The following is a 15,208-nucleotide window of genomic DNA, read 5'->3' on the forward strand; positions in this document are numbered from 1 at the left end:
AAAAGACATTTATTGTACAAACCGATGCTTCTGATAGGGGGATTGGAGCCGTTCTTTCTCAAACAGATGAACAAAAAGAATATCCGATTATGTATATTAGTAGGAAATTGAGTGATAGGGAAAGACGTTACGCCACCATCGAAAAAGAAGCTTTGGCTGTAAAATGGGCTATTCAATCTTTCAAGTATTATTTATTGGGTGCTCCTTTTATTTTGATGACAGACCATGCACCTTTGCAATGGTTAAATAAGATGAAAGATTCTAACGCGAGATTAACTCGGTGGTATTTGTCGCTGCAACCTTTCTCTTTCCAAGTTCAGTATAGAAAGGGAAAAAATCATATTAACGCTGATTATTTTTCTCGACAGGAGTTGGAAGAGAACATAGAAGCCGAGAGGACGGCCCACTCAAGGGAGGGGGCGTGTGAGGAGGAGAGTAAGGAAACAACAAGTAGTGAGCCGTCCCCTCAGATAGTTATCGTGGAGTCAGAGATATCAGTGAAGCCCGAAATAAAAGAACAAGCAGAGGAGATAGAGGAAGGTCGCGCGGGCAGAGTAGAGAAAGCTCGAGAGGAGGAAAGGCGCGCGGGCGAGGATGACAGGCGCGTGAGAGAAAGTCAGTTGAAACGGTTGAGAGAGGAAAGGGAAGGTGCGAGAAGCAAGGTGTGCCGTGAAAGGGAGCAGATAGATGTTTTCCTAACTACCGAAGAGGGAGAGATCTCTAAAGAGACGGAGAAGGTGTCTGTATTTAAAGAGAGAGAGTCGGGAAAGACCATCGAAGATGTTCAAGCCTTCTCAGTTCCAGTGAAGAGATCTGCTCAAGCTTTGTTTGAAGGTGGAAGTGAGGAGGGGAAGACCAGTGCGACAAGACCAATCATTCCTGGGTTGAGCCCCGAAGAATGGACCGTATTGGTCTTCCCGAAGAAGCGTGGTCCTGCTCGAATAGTGCATCACATTCCCCCAGAAGTGGAGAAGGAAATATCGAGAGAGGGGGATTGGGCCCGCCACCCTTGTTGCGGGACCCTGTGCGCTGTTCGCAACAATTTTCTGAGACTACCCACGGAAGAGGAAGAGAAAACAAGAACCTATTACTAAAAGGGTTAGAGGAAGATAAATCGTTGTTATGGTTCTGGGAGAGTTCTCCTCCCTCGTTGTCTGTTCATGTTTCAAATGTTAGTAACAAAGAAATGACAAGTGAGCATATTAATAAAAATGTTTCGTTAAATACTTCTGAATCCTCTCTTATGTCTCCAAATAAAGAAAAGCCCTTTAAAGACAGAGAACCCACTCACAGCATTTTATTCTGCAGTGCTTAAAACATTCATGAAAATATCCAAAGCCCTTCCCCTCTGACTGGACATCTTACCCATACAGTTAATTTGCAGCTCCTTGGTCTGTGCACTCTTCAGAGTAGTCAGAAAGAGGCCACACAGCCTCTCTGTGAAGTGCACAAATAGCCACTCTCCAGAACTTGGGAAAGAGTAGAGCTTGCCATAAAGATAGCATACAGCGGCCTTTATGTTCTCATTGGGATACATCAAACTTGTAGCCAGATGCTCCATCACATTACATGCAGACAGAATAGAAAAGGCAATTACAAAGAGACAACAGTACACTTTTGAAAAAAATGAAGTGCATAATCGCTTGTAGGAACACCATTCAAGCTAGGCTGTCACCTAAACCTGGTACAGTATTTCAGTCTACATGCAATTTTTCCTCAGAGCCAAGAGCACAAATATATTTTTAAAAATTCATTCTACATACTCAGCAATTGCTACTACAAGTAATTAGGCTGTCCTGCATGTGTATAAGATCTGCACACCAAGTGCCCCAATTGCTTTGTTTTTAAGGGAATAACAAACATGCTGCTTTGGCAACATAGTGTGAGATGTACATAATAAATGTTTTCAGAACATACAGTTTTTCCAAACAGTTAATCTTAAAAATATGTTAGGCCTTCCTGCATCTTTCTCTGTTGATTTCTTGCAACTGTCCTTCAGAAGCACATAGCTTGTCATCTATCAATATTTTTAAAAACAGCGTTTTTCTATAGCCTATTTATTTCAAAATAATTTACTGGTGAAAATCCTGTTGCATATTTCTGCTGGAAGAAATGCAATGTGTAACTAACAGCAGCAAATTCCCACTAACCAACAAATCATGAGTAGTATGGGGCACAACCAAGAATCCAAATAATAACTCATTAATTAATGGCATTTTGTCACTGTGAGTTACACCATTGTCCTTACATTGGCATAACTATGCAACAGAATATTAGACATTATTTATTGGTTACACTTATATCCAATATTTCCTCTAAAAAGTTTACAAAGCATACATGGTTTTTCTCCTCCACATTTTACCTTCTCAATAAATCTGTGGGTAGGTTAGGTTGAGAGAGAACCACACCCAACGGGTTTTATCCTCAGTACAATTGGGGTTTTTTGGCTCGGGTCCTATTTACTTTTATCACATGCTACCTTTATTCTTAGTTCCTAGAGCCTTCTTGCCTTGATATACATCTGTGTTCCTGAAAACACTGTTACTAATTGCACCTAGTTCAAGACAGCACAAAAGCCTTGTGCTTCAGCTAAAAGACAACACTGAGTTCACTGAGTTCCTATAACTTGTTTTACAGAGATGGAAATAAATAGTTGATTCCTAATATCAAGATACAAACTGCTAGCACACCTCAAACTGACTCTTGAAGCCTATGGTCTCAATTTTGGAACACGTCACATGGCTTTAATATCTGGCTAGGATGATATTTGCATTTTTCTACTTCCCATCCATCATGTGTTTTATAACACTCGGCCTGAAGAAAAGTTCTAAAGGACTCAAAAACCTGTCTTTTTAGGAAACCTGCTGGCCCAATTAAAATAATGCCCAAAATCTTGTTGCTTAACACAATAAATTGCACTAGAGTAGGCCCATTGACTCAATAAGGATTTGGTGAGTCAACTCTTCTGAATGTTCCATTGATTTAAATGGGACTACTCTATCCATCACATTTGTTAAAAATCACTTAAGCCTTACTATTCTTTATTATATAGACAAACCAAAAAATCTAAATTCATGGAAAGAATTCCATTTATTCTATTCCATTCCACCCCACTCCATTCCATTTAATTCATGGAATGAATCGTCATGGTTGTATGCAGAAAGCATACTATGTTTAAAGTACTTCTTATTTAAAGCTAAACTCTAATTTCTGCCCAGTTACATTTACAAGACTGACTGAAAAAGGAAAAGAGGGCAGTCAGACTTGTGAAGAGCCTGGCAGAGCTTATATTTGCTTCATTAACCTTGTTTTCCACTACACACATCTTGAGATACATCAAGAAGAACTCTTACTTTCAAGTAATTTTAGCACCATCAATGTATACTTATAATTTACTTGTAACACTTACTGTGTTCAGTCACCAATATATCTGTGAAAATTGGGATGACATCAGCCAACTTTCCAAGAAGATTAAATATGGGTAAATGCCCTCTTATGGTAATTACTTTGCACAACTAGGGATGGAAGTGAAAAAAGCAAGTCATTTACCCTAAAATGAGAATTACAAACAGTTCTGTAGATTCTGCATTGTGTCTGAGGAAATGGATTGTAAACCATGAAAGCTCATACTGAAAAAAAATCTGTTAGAGCTCATCCGTAGTATTCGTTCTCCGATAAGCTAACCCAGGTAAACAATACTTTTTCCACTATATATGTGGTACAAGGCTATAGTGATGTCAACCATGACAAAGTGAGACCAAAAAAAACTTATTTTCTGGGTGGTTTTTTTGCCACCAAACATCAGTAGTTTTTTTTTCTGTTTTGCATTGATTTGTGCTGATTAGGTTCTACTGACTGAGGTTTCCTTGGAGTGGAAAATATTCCACTAGGACAAGACAAGAGAAGTTCTTTAGATGAGTCCAATGAGAAAATAAGTTAGGTGGAGACTGGTCCAACTACAGTTAGCATACACAAGTCAATGGAAGCGCACTCTGACTAGGTCTATGTACAGAAAGTCATATGCATAAGTATATTGTATATTGTGCTGCTGCATCACAGGCACATTCCCATTAAAATTTCCATGTCTGCAAAGAGTTTGTTCAAGACTAGCCCACAATTGCGGAAGAACATCTTGAGCTCTCTGACTATGGAAATTGCAATGGGGAATGTATCTGTGAAACAGCAGCATGTCAAACCATGTTGGTCCCACCACCCTCACAGATGTGCTTGGTGGGGACACAGGAGAGAGCCTTCTCTGTTGCTGCTCCCAGGCTCTGGAACTCTCTCCCATGGGAAGCAAGGCTGGCCCCATCTTTCTTGTCCTTCCACAAGCAGGCAAAGACCTTTCTTTTCAGGCAGGTTTTCCCTTAATAACTGGTGGTCTGAGAGAGGTTTTTAAATGGATTGTTGTGCTCCAGTGTTTAAAATGTGTTTTGTATTGACTTTACTAGTGTTTTTTATATTATACTTGTTTAATTGTTTTTTAATATATGTACATCTTCTGTTTTTAGCTTTTAAACATTGTGTTTTTAATAATGTAAGCAACCTAGGGTTCTTTTTGAGGAGAAATGTGAGATAAAATTATTTTAAATAAATATACTTTTCCATATAAGATTTTCATGGGAAGCTAGGACAAATTATATAAATGTCATTCATTTCTGTACAACCTTTTAATCTATAATTCATTTGCCTGTGCTTCACAGTAGGCTGCCATTTTGTCAGAAAATCTAAAAAAACAGAATAAACATTGATGCTTTAGTGTTTCAGAAGGAGGATCAATTCTAATACTTTCCTAGCTTCCTTCCTTGATTCCATATTACCTCTTCATTCTCCACCTTCAAGCGAAACTGCATTTAAAGGAATGGGGGGCGTGGAAACCTACTAACCTCTTTCTGACATTTATCCAATAAATAGTGCAGGTACCGATCAGCCTTCAGCTCTACTACCAGCAGTACCAAAACTAAGTAAAAGAAAAAAAGATATTCACAACATATTTATCATGTGATTGGATAGATTTTGTTATGATTGTTGGTAACAAACATTGTTGCAGTTAACCTTTGACTGCTCCTCCTAGCTTACTATAATCTTTTCAATACTCAAATTACAGAACATTTGTTTACATGGGAGAAGGCACAACAGAGCAGATGTGGCTACTTTTTCAAACAAAATGAATGTTCTTCCCAATTAACTTAAATGCTACATAATAACTGCTCATAATTTTATCAAAATTAGATTAATCTGGATATGACATATTTATGACATATTAATACAGAAGAGAAATCAAGCAAGAAAGTGAAAATTTCTACTTTGTAAAATCAAAAGCACAACCATTAGGCTCTGCTGTCAGCAAAACCTTCCTACAGTGATCTTTTAAGCCTTTTGATCAGTGCAAAATTGCTTTCCTCCTAGAAATAATTGGATGATTTGTCACCCCTCTAAATTTCATTTAACAAGAGATATTTTAAAACTGCAATTCAAAACCCATAGAGTAACTGTTCAGATACTTGTATAATACTTGTTCAGCTTCTCGGAACCAACTGCAACTTGCTGCCTTGCCTTATAATTAGATATGGGGATATTTGTATTTATATATGAATATTAATATCCCTGAGCAGCAGGACTTATCAAGGGCCCAGTCCCCAGGGCCAGACCGTCCACTTATGCGTCTGCTGCGGCGGTGGCCCCACTCATCCTTCCAATCACTCTTAGAACGCCACTCCCTTCCCAATCAGCTGGCCATTCAGCAACTGAGCAGGGAGACCCGTCCTCTCTCCCCCTGCCTGGAGCAGCCAGGCAAGCAGGAAGAGAGCAGCGTTCCAGGCACAATTGGAAGGATGAGCAAGGCCACCACCACAGGACATGTGAGTGAACGGATTCTCGTTAAGGGCAGCTGCACAGGGATATTTGCATACAATTACTGTACACCCATCTCTGCTTACAGTCATTGACTAATAACCTTACTCCATCTGTTCCACTAATATATATATATTAATGGAAAACCATGCTGAGTATTGCTTGGCTTTTTTAAAGTACTGCAGATAAGTACTGCAGGTGGCTCTTCTGAAGCTAGCAAATCAATTTCTTAATAAGAAATCCCGAAGATTTCACATGTCAGCTCAATGGAAAGTGATGGGGTTTAGCCATAATTCTATTTTTTATATTTAAGTTTGCTAAAAATGAAATATTTAGATTGCTTTGACCCAAGAAACTAGCATGTTCCTTCAACTTTTCCTGTTTTTGCACAGCCTGCAGACTGAATTACCCTTGCTCAGTTTTTGATCAATCTGCATAGCTCCTTCACAATGTTAACTGTTAGAAAAGTTGTTTGAAAAGATGGGTAAAGGGACTTCCATTTGCCTCACTATAGCAGCCCAGACATCTGAATTATATACCTACAAAGTGGGCCACCTCCAGGAATGGACTCTTTAGCAGCTAGTTTGGGAAACCTAATCTTCACCAAATGTGGGAGGGGTTGTAGAGGAGTCTCAGGGTAAACTTCTCTGTGATTTTCGTGTCTCTAGGTGTCTGGGCTGAACTTTCTTGGGAGGCCCTTTTTGGGATGTATAACCCAGACACCCGAAACCCAATCTTCAAGAGATTGTAGAGAGAGTCAGGGGAATTTTCTGACTCTCTCTATAGTGCTGGTGTCTCTAGGTGCCTGGGGAACCATTTTATAGCTCAATGAATTAAAAAATGGCTGGAAATTTGTTGGTTTGTATTTGTCAGGGACATTCATTCATAAAAATATAAATCAACAAATAAGCAATTTTTGAATTGATTTGGTGATTTGTTTTTTAATTCATTCCCATCTCTAATAGGTACTACAAGAGAAATATTTAATATCCAGACAAAACAAAAATTGCTTGTATAATCATTAATGCTCCCCATTTTTTACTTACTTTCAACAGGTAAATCTTGAAAGCTGCTATTTTCCACTGTTTGTAAGATCTCTGCAACATACACACACAGATATCAGATAGATGCTTTTGGAACAAACTAATGATAATGTTCCTGTAACCAATACTGGGATTGTAATCCTGAACACAATGAGGAACAAGATCCACTGAATAAAATGGGATTGAATTTTCCAATAAATACATACAGGATTGTGCTCTGAGTCTTGGAAACCTAGAAGTTGTAAGTAGTATTCCAGCATTATCACATTCTCCGCCTTTTTTAAAGTTTTTGATAATTGCTAACTCTAGTTCAGTGGTTTCCAAACTTGGGTACCCAAATGCTCTAAACTAAAGTTCCCAGAAGCCTTCACCACTACTGTGGTAGACAGGACTTCTAGGAGTTGTAGTCCAAGAACATCTGGGAACCCAAGGTTGGGAATCACTGCTCTAGAGTCTAGCTGGTATGAACTTATATTTTGATCAGGAGGCTGGACAAGAATATCAAGGGTTGAACACTCTTCATATCCTACTAAGCTGCTGCTATGGTATGTGTCAGGACCAAGTCTCCCTAAGAAGCAAGGATCCTTTGGTCAGGGAATCCCTCAGCCACAAATCTACCACCTTTACGGTGGGGCAAGTCCTCAACCTCCAGCAATGCGGAGACTTTGTGCCTAGAATAAGCCTGACCTTAAAATAATACTTTACTTTTACTCAGTACTTTGCAAGCACTGACACATGGGCTTTGTAGTTCCTTAGAACTCACAACAGCTCAGTTAATTAGGACTTCTCTGGTAGCTAGTCAATGACCATTACCACTCCTCTGGATTTAGCCAAACCCTGCTGAGTCAGAGAGACAATCCTTGAAGATTTTTATGATTAATTTTTTATTAAGAAAATATATAGTTTCTTAGAAACAGTTTTTGCTCAAGCATAACATAAAGAACATGTTCAAAAGAATACACAGTTAAATACAACAACCAATTCCCATTAAAAGTAACAAACACCAAGCTGGGCTACCCCCACCCCTTCTTTCCCTTACTTACATGCTCTTTTCCTCCAAGCCACATACTCAAACCATCAATCCATCATCTTTGGATATGACTAAAAATAAAAGCACCATCTGGTGGAAGTATCACATTTTTTCCAGGGCCAAATATTTCTTTTGGTGTTTGAAAACACAATATCCTCCATAACAAAAGCAAAATCCCAGAATAAAACACAGAAACTGGGTGCTATCAGTGAGTAATAAATACACATACAACACCAGCAGTGTCAGTTCAAATATTTAAAGCATTTCACCTGTCTAAATAATATTTACAATATCCTCAGAGTAATCTAATATTCATTTATTATTCCTAGACTATAAGTGGAAGGATGTGATGGACAAGGGATAGTAGCTTCTGAAACCTTCCTAACAAGTCTATGGCTGAAATGAATCTGAACCAGTACTGAGTTAGTATGAAGCTAGATGGTAAATTTATACTTACCTTTAAAGGACCTAGGGTCTTTTCTTTCTAAATAACAATAGCCAAATGCCCTACTTGGTTTGGAACATGGAGATATTTCCCCTCCCCAAAACACCAGCTCATTGAAATACCATCCTACTCCAAAGCTTTCTGGTCAAGATTTCCATGGAGACTGCAGTCTAGGAAAAATAGTTAACACTATCTTGTTGGCTCTCTTGCCCCCAACACTGTTATTTGGAAGAGGGGAACTAGGAACATGCAGCACAATCAGACATTACCAGGAGATCTGGTTTGGCTTATAGTCCATAAATACGCTCATTATACTACATTAAAAAGAGTGAACAGAAAAGAATGATACATTTATGCAGCAGAATACTCTAGATCTGTTAAATTGATAAAATTTGGATGGTTTTCACTTACCAAACAAGGTTGCTATGAAATGAGCACAGACTCTTTCATCTTGCACAAGCAGTGGGATGACTAATGTTGCATGCCGAGTCAAAATATCTCGAAGGCAAGAGAGTACATGCTTCTTACGTACATGCTACAGGTTAAAAAAGATAAATTCCAGGAGTTATTTATCAAGAAAAATACATGAAGATCAAATCCCCATGCAAATTCATTTTTGTGATTTATCTCTATTTGATTTTTGATTTTTAATTTTTTTAAAGTGAAACATTTATATTCTACCTTTTGATCTGCTCAATATGGCATACAATACATTAAGAGAATAATTTTATTTCAAAATGATATATATATATTTATTTGTCTATCAATTTCAGGACTAAATCCTATCATTAGTCCTAATTTACCATGTTTGTGGTTGCTGAGGCCATTCTTAACTTCTTCCAAGAAAATAACACATGGTCTTGCTCCACTGATACTTTCTACTTTAATACCCTAATGAATCCCTACATGTTACCTTTGTTTGTCAATCTCTATCACTCATGCCATCTTCTGCCTTGCGGCTTCTGATACACAAAACTGTACAGTATTCTATAAGTAATGAGACTACCACTCTTACTTCAGTTCCTTCGCCAAAACTGGGATGGAAATTTCAAACATATATTTTGCAATTCTCTGCCAGTTTTTCATGCTAGCAACCAAATGTTTAATTTTCAATTAAGCAATGTGATTTTTTCAGGCTATCCTATATTATAGGCACATTTAAAATTGGATATGGAGAAACAGACTTCATTTCACAAATGGGTTAGCGAATAAAATTAAAAAGCCACTGCAGCTTCTGCAAAACCATGACAGCTTTGGCACCTTTAGTCTTTATCATCCTGCTACAACCAAGGCCAAGCAGCTGCAGCTGCAACTGCAGCTTCCGTATTCTTCCCAACTTCTCTTTGGTTCCTTTTCCTGTTAGCTCCCTTGTGCACTTTTCCAGATAGTAAATATCCCAAAAATGGGATGTGTTCTCTCAACCTTCACAAAGCCCTGTGTACTTGGACTGGATCATCATCATTATTGTTGGAATAACTTTAACATATTAATCTACAGACAGATCAGCACAGCAAAATATAGGTCACTACTATGCCTCTGGACTGAAAGGTCGAAAGATCAGCAGTTCGAATCCACACGACGGAGTGAGCTCCCATCGCTTGTCCCAGCTCCTGCCAACCTAGCAGTTCAAAAGCATGTAAATGTGAGTAGATAAATAAGTACCACCACAGTAGGAAGATAACAAACGGCGTTCCGTGTCTAGTTGTGCTGGCCACATGACCACGGAAACTGTCTATGGACAAATACTGCCTCTGCGGCTTGGAAAAAGGGATGAGCTCCGCTCCCTAGAGTCAGACACGACTGGACCGATTGCCAAGGGGAACCTTTACTTTTTTACTACTCTGATAGGAAGGACTTGAGACTGAAACAGAAATATGTACTGTATCACCGGGCAAGCAAAGCAGGACAGTCAAAATTCAAACACTACTGTACTTTCCCTTCCATATTTATTTCTTGCTGCTTCCTTGCAAGATGTAAAGACGAGCCAGAGCTTCCACAGTCGTTTTATTGCTACCTTATTCCCCCACAGGGCAAGGAACCCCCGCTTGAACACAGGCCTAGCCATTAGCCCAATCCTCTGCTCTTTGACGCCTCCTGGGTAGGACCACGGATCGGAAAGCGAGCTGTGGGAAGCAGCAACCCGAGGAAGGGAGCGGGAAGAGAGAGAGAGAGAGGAGGCGAAGTGAGGGAAAGGGGGAGGGGGATGCTTCCAGAAGGACGCTTCAGTGAGCAAGGCGGCAGAGACACACACCGAGACCCCGCCGTCTTTCAACGTCTCAATGGCACACGCCAAGCAAAGCGGCGAAGGCAGGCACTCCAGAAGCCAGCGGGAGTCGTGAAGATGGTGGAGGCGCTCGCAAACCAGGAGCTCCGAAGCCGCCTCCATCATCACCCCCCCGCTTGGTCTCCCTCAGAGGGTGAGGCGGGACAGCAGCCGAGGAGAACGGCATCAAATTTGGCGGTGCGGTTTTGCGCAGGCGCATTGAAAGAACGTGGCCGAGCCTTGGAGAGGTACCGGGAGAGAGTAGCAGGTGGAAAGGAGTGTCCTAAGTAGGGAGTGGAGATGCTCCGCCCGATGTTTCTGGCAGGTTTCCTGTGGCTTTAAGGACTGCAAGGAAGTCAGAGGAGCAATTCCTGGGAAGCCGATATGCTTGCAAGGGAGAACTACCTTACAACACTTCTGTTTGTGCCGCAACGGTTAAAGACGAACGAAATTATAATTAAAAAAAAAAGATAGGCGGCATTCATTTCCATGACGGCATTAATTATAATCAGCTGGTGCACCAAATTATGAAAGCCTGAGGAGTATTTATTTATTTTACATAGCGTCCAGTTAGTGAATTCACATGCTCTGGGCGGTGTACAAACGAGCAACGCCTCACTGGACCCACCTAAGGGTGGGTTGGACCCACTAGGCTGGGCAATGGAAACGGGCTCTGTAGCAGGGAGTAGTCCGTTGCCGAGTGTGCAACTATTGCTCTGGGCGTGGAAGAAAGGAATGCATCTTCGGGAGGGAGAGCAGCGGCGGAATGGCATTCAGACGCTGCATGCACCGGATCAGGTATTTGCAGAACTTTGAAAACCTGCAGGGTATATTACAACTCCCCGATATCCCGAATATTTTGCCCAGAATAATTTAAGAGCCAAACAACTTTCTTCGTTAAGTTTATTCCCAACGTAGTTCCATGGGCGTAGTGGCCTCGTACTGTACAACACTTCTCGCGCCTCAAGTCCCGCTTGACTCCTGAAATGAATCCGGCTTTTCAGTCCGCCACGGCTAGAGGGCGCAATTCAGAAGCGTCGAAAGTGTAGGCCCAAGGTATCATTTCCTGTCTGACGTCACTTCCAGTAGCACATTTTTTTTCTTGCGTTCTGCGGTGGTTTTCGCTTTTTTTCCTCCGTGAAGCTTTCGGGCCGAGAGGATTCATCTAAAATGGTGAGTAGAATCGAGTCTAACCCGTGTGCGGGTGTGAGGAGAGAGTGCCTTCCATCCCGATTCTGTCTGCTTTGTCTTTGACTCGAGGAAAGCTCTTTCCCTGCTTTTGCTGTGGGCGCGCTTGGCTCCCTCGTGGAGAGGGCGAGGGGAAAGCTCGCCGCCTTGCTCTCTGCACAAGTTCAGAGCAAGCGGGGGGTCCTGGCACGTGCCGAGTTAAAAAAAAAACCTCTAACGGGGTTCTGGGCAGCTTCCTGTCTTGGTAACTGTAACTGTGATCTTATTTGCAACGTTTCTCAGGCGGCTAAGAGTGAGCTTAGTAGTAAAGCTTAACACCCACGTGCTCCCACCGAACACGCTTCTTCTGTTTACTTCAGTTTTGATTTTCAGACCCTTTTTCGCAAGAAGTTCGAAATTAGGTTTTCTTACTTTCAGCCTCACAATAGCCCTATGAGGTGGCAGAGTTTGTACCTGACTTCGCGTCAGCCGGTCAGTTCTGTGGCTGAGTGGGTAATTCAACCGTTGTGTTCCAGCATTTTGGGGAGAGGGGGCTTTCTCTTAATTTGATACTTAAAACTGCAAATGCTAAAGGAATGCTATTGCATTCCTTTAGGGCAAGTTTCATGGGAAGCAGTTGGGACCTTTCTCCCATTTGCCCAGTTGTTGCAAGAGGAGTTTGGCATCCATACCGAGATAAAAGCTGAGGCTGCTGGAATGTCGTGTGAAAGTTACTAGGTTTTAGTTCCTTACTCAGATTTATTCTTTATATCATGGAAGTGAATCTAGATTTAAAGAGGAAATTTAGCTCAATTTACTAAGGGGGAAGGAGGCTTGCTTTGAATGTACAGCAGGTGAAACTGTAAATTGTGCTCCTGTTCAAACTTGTAACTCAGAATAGATGTTTGTGTGTGTGTTCTTGCGGAATGTACTTGGCTTAGAAGTACTAAAAGTGATTATTAAAAGTCCTTGTAAAGGACACTGAGGGTGCAGGCACGCCTACATTTTTGAGCCACCAAAAATGCTGAAAAGAGCATTTCCATTGGGGGAGTTTAAACCATTCAGCAGGAGGCATCCTGCCCACGAGTATGTGCTTGTTTTTCAGGTCATCTGGCTTTCAAGTAGACTTGATGGTTGAAGCTTATGGTTCCTGTTCCTTAAACTGTTGTTTCTACTTGTCTTTAGACTGAGGCAGAAGTAAATCCCAAGGCTTATCCACTTGCCGATGCTCAGCTTACCAAGACTCTTCTAGATCTTGTACAGCAGGCGTGTAACTATAAACAGTTACGAAAAGGGGCCAATGAAGGTGAGAGCTGGTAGTACTTGTACCAGAAATTTTGGTTTGCATGTAGTATACTAGGTTTTCATTGTTACTTATGGATATAATCTTCTGTACTTTGCTTTATCATACAATATGCCTATCTTTACAGCTTTCCTGACCTTAGCGATGAGATAATCTGCCGGTCAGTTCAGACACATTAAGCTCATTTCTCCAAATTTGCAGAACTGAAATAATCTGACTAATCTTCTAGTTGGAGGTGGATCAACTCTTTCAATGAGAAGAGTTGGATTTCTGTCTTTCTGGGCCAGTAACACAAATCTTAGCCACCAAAAATGCTCAAAAGAGCATTTCCATTGGCTTTCCCACAAACTCTGTAACACCTTCCCCCATGAGTTTAGGATCAGATATAAAAATCACTGATTAAATAGACATCTAAACACAGGTCAATTTGTTATTTTTGACGCAGCATTTAATCTCTGTATTTGTTCTGGTTGCCACTGCAGCTTCTGAGGTTCCTTGCATAAAATAATGGCAGCCTTCTAGATGTGTGTGTTGTGTGCTGTCAAATCACAACTGACTTTGGATGACTGTCATAGGGCTTTCCAGGTGAGTTATTTGAAAAGTGGTTTTTCCAGTTCAAAAGTGAGTTTCCATGGCTGAGCAGAGATTTGAACCCAGGTCTTCAGCACTTTAGCTATTATGCCACATCTTATATCCTTTGAGAAGTAAGGGTGTAGTAATAATTTTAGATTTAGATGTACTTAAGGCTGCTGATCCAAATACAACATGTAAGAGATGTTTTACTTAACTTTTCACTGATGAACTGTACAGATCTTTTATTTCATTGGGCACATATAAGCTTTGGGATGAGCTAAAATAGTTCTTTGAACTATAGGCATGCCTTTCCATCTTGACAATTAAAACTTCAGTTTTGTTTCTGCAGATGCAGTCATTTTCCAAGATATATGTATATGATTCCTTCATTAGCTCTTCCAGTCTGAGAAAGAAACTTGCAGTTCGTTTAATTTTACTGAGTGTTTCCTTGTAGTTTAAGGAAATGGTATTTCTAGTAATTGTCTTTATTTCCTTTTTTACAGCTACTAAAACATTGAACAGAGGAATTGCTGAATTCATTGTGATGGCTGCTGATGCTGAGCCTCTGGAGATCATCCTTCACCTTCCACTTCTTTGTGAAGACAAGAACGTTCCCTATGTATTTGTGCGCTCCAAGCAGGCCCTTGGCCGGGCGTGTGGAGTTTCTCGGCCTATTGTAGCTTGCTCCATTACCATCAAAGAAGGCTCCCAGCTGAAGCCTCAGATTCAATCTGTTCAGCAAGCCATTGAGAGACTACTGGTGTAAATCTGTTAGACCGCTAATGTTAAACAAAAGCAACTCAGAAAATTAAAGTTTAGTTTATCTTTTTTATTTTCGTAATTGTAGTCTACTGCTTTTGTTTTGTTGTCAACTAGATCAATCCTTTCTGTCTTTCTCAGTTATGCTTGTTCTAATGAGAGAATGCTGTCATTACTTCTACATTCTTCTTTCCAAGGAGGAACAGTATTTATCCAGTGGGATATAATTGATCTATGTTTGTTAGCAATGAACAAGTTTCATTTGCAAATGGCTTCGGGGGTGAACATAGCAATCCAGTAAATGCAAAGCACATGTTCTTGCCAATATAATGCCCCCCGAAGCTACTTTAGTCTGTTGTATTCCTTGTCTCCATAGTAGTGCACATACAACAAACCAGGCTCACATGCTTGATTCTAAAGACACTGGTAGAAATAAATGGCAGATAAAAGCCCTAAATGAACTGGCTTTAACTTTTTAAGAAAATAAATTACAGTTGGTTATATATTTCCTGAGTTACAAGAAATTATTTGTTCTTTAATTGCACTTTCTGGGTTGTTTTTTTTAATTACTAATCCATGTTTACACAGGGCAAAAATGCTTAGCTCAGCTTCTAGGGGCATGGAGAAATTCTTTTGTGAAGACAAAAGAATAGTGTTGCCCATGGTGTAATATTTTAACTCTTGGATGCTGCTACCTCCCAAAAACTGGATGTGTAGTAAATTGCACTAGAGTAGGCCCCATTAAATCAATAGGCTTTGGTGAGTCAACTCA

The 15,208-nt window shown here is 40.4% G+C and overlaps 3 protein-coding genes across 4 annotated transcripts in view; 1 reads left to right on the top strand and 2 right to left on the bottom strand.

Annotated features, from left to right (window-relative positions):
* MEI1 (meiotic double-stranded break formation protein 1) overlaps positions 1 to 2,882 on the bottom strand; it is a 49,855-nt gene extending 46,973 nt beyond the window's left edge. Inside the window, exon 1 of the mRNA XM_020787839.3 lies at positions 1,366 to 2,882. Within this exon, the coding sequence (XP_020643498.3) occupies positions 1,366 to 1,561 (196 nt within the window). The 5' untranslated portion in view covers positions 1,562 to 2,882. The remainder of the gene's footprint in view (positions 1 to 1,365) is intronic.
* On the bottom strand, positions 2,440 to 10,891 carry LOC140707684 (meiosis inhibitor protein 1-like). Its single transcript, XM_073002272.2, has 5 exons — positions 10,623 to 10,891; positions 8,783 to 8,906; positions 6,900 to 6,950; positions 4,887 to 4,960; positions 2,440 to 3,515 (listed from the first exon to the last, which is right to left on the bottom strand). The coding sequence occupies exons 1-5, from the start codon at positions 10,758 to 10,760 to the stop codon at positions 3,393 to 3,395; spliced, it is 510 nt and encodes a 169-aa protein (XP_072858373.2). The 5' UTR covers positions 10,761 to 10,891; the 3' UTR covers positions 2,440 to 3,392.
* Positions 10,856 to 14,941, top strand: SNU13 (small nuclear ribonucleoprotein 13). Of its 2 annotated transcripts, none has more exons than XM_020787913.3 (3): positions 10,856 to 11,807; positions 12,987 to 13,107; positions 14,181 to 14,941. In XM_020787913.3, exons 1-3 carry the CDS (start codon positions 11,805 to 11,807, stop codon positions 14,441 to 14,443), a joined length of 387 nt encoding a protein of 128 aa, XP_020643572.1. In that variant the 5' UTR covers positions 10,856 to 11,804; the 3' UTR covers positions 14,444 to 14,941. The 2 variants fall into 2 exon arrangements, with proteins under 2 accessions (XP_020643572.1, XP_020643571.3); XM_020787912.3 differs by having other exon boundaries at positions 11,277 to 11,432.
* The last annotated feature ends 267 nt before the right edge of the window (positions 14,942 to 15,208 follow it).

Source organism: Pogona vitticeps, chromosome 5 (assembly GCF_051106095.1).
Source record: "Pogona vitticeps strain Pit_001003342236 chromosome 5, PviZW2.1, whole genome shotgun sequence".
In the NCBI taxonomy this organism is placed as follows: domain Eukaryota; kingdom Metazoa; phylum Chordata; class Lepidosauria; order Squamata; family Agamidae; genus Pogona; species Pogona vitticeps.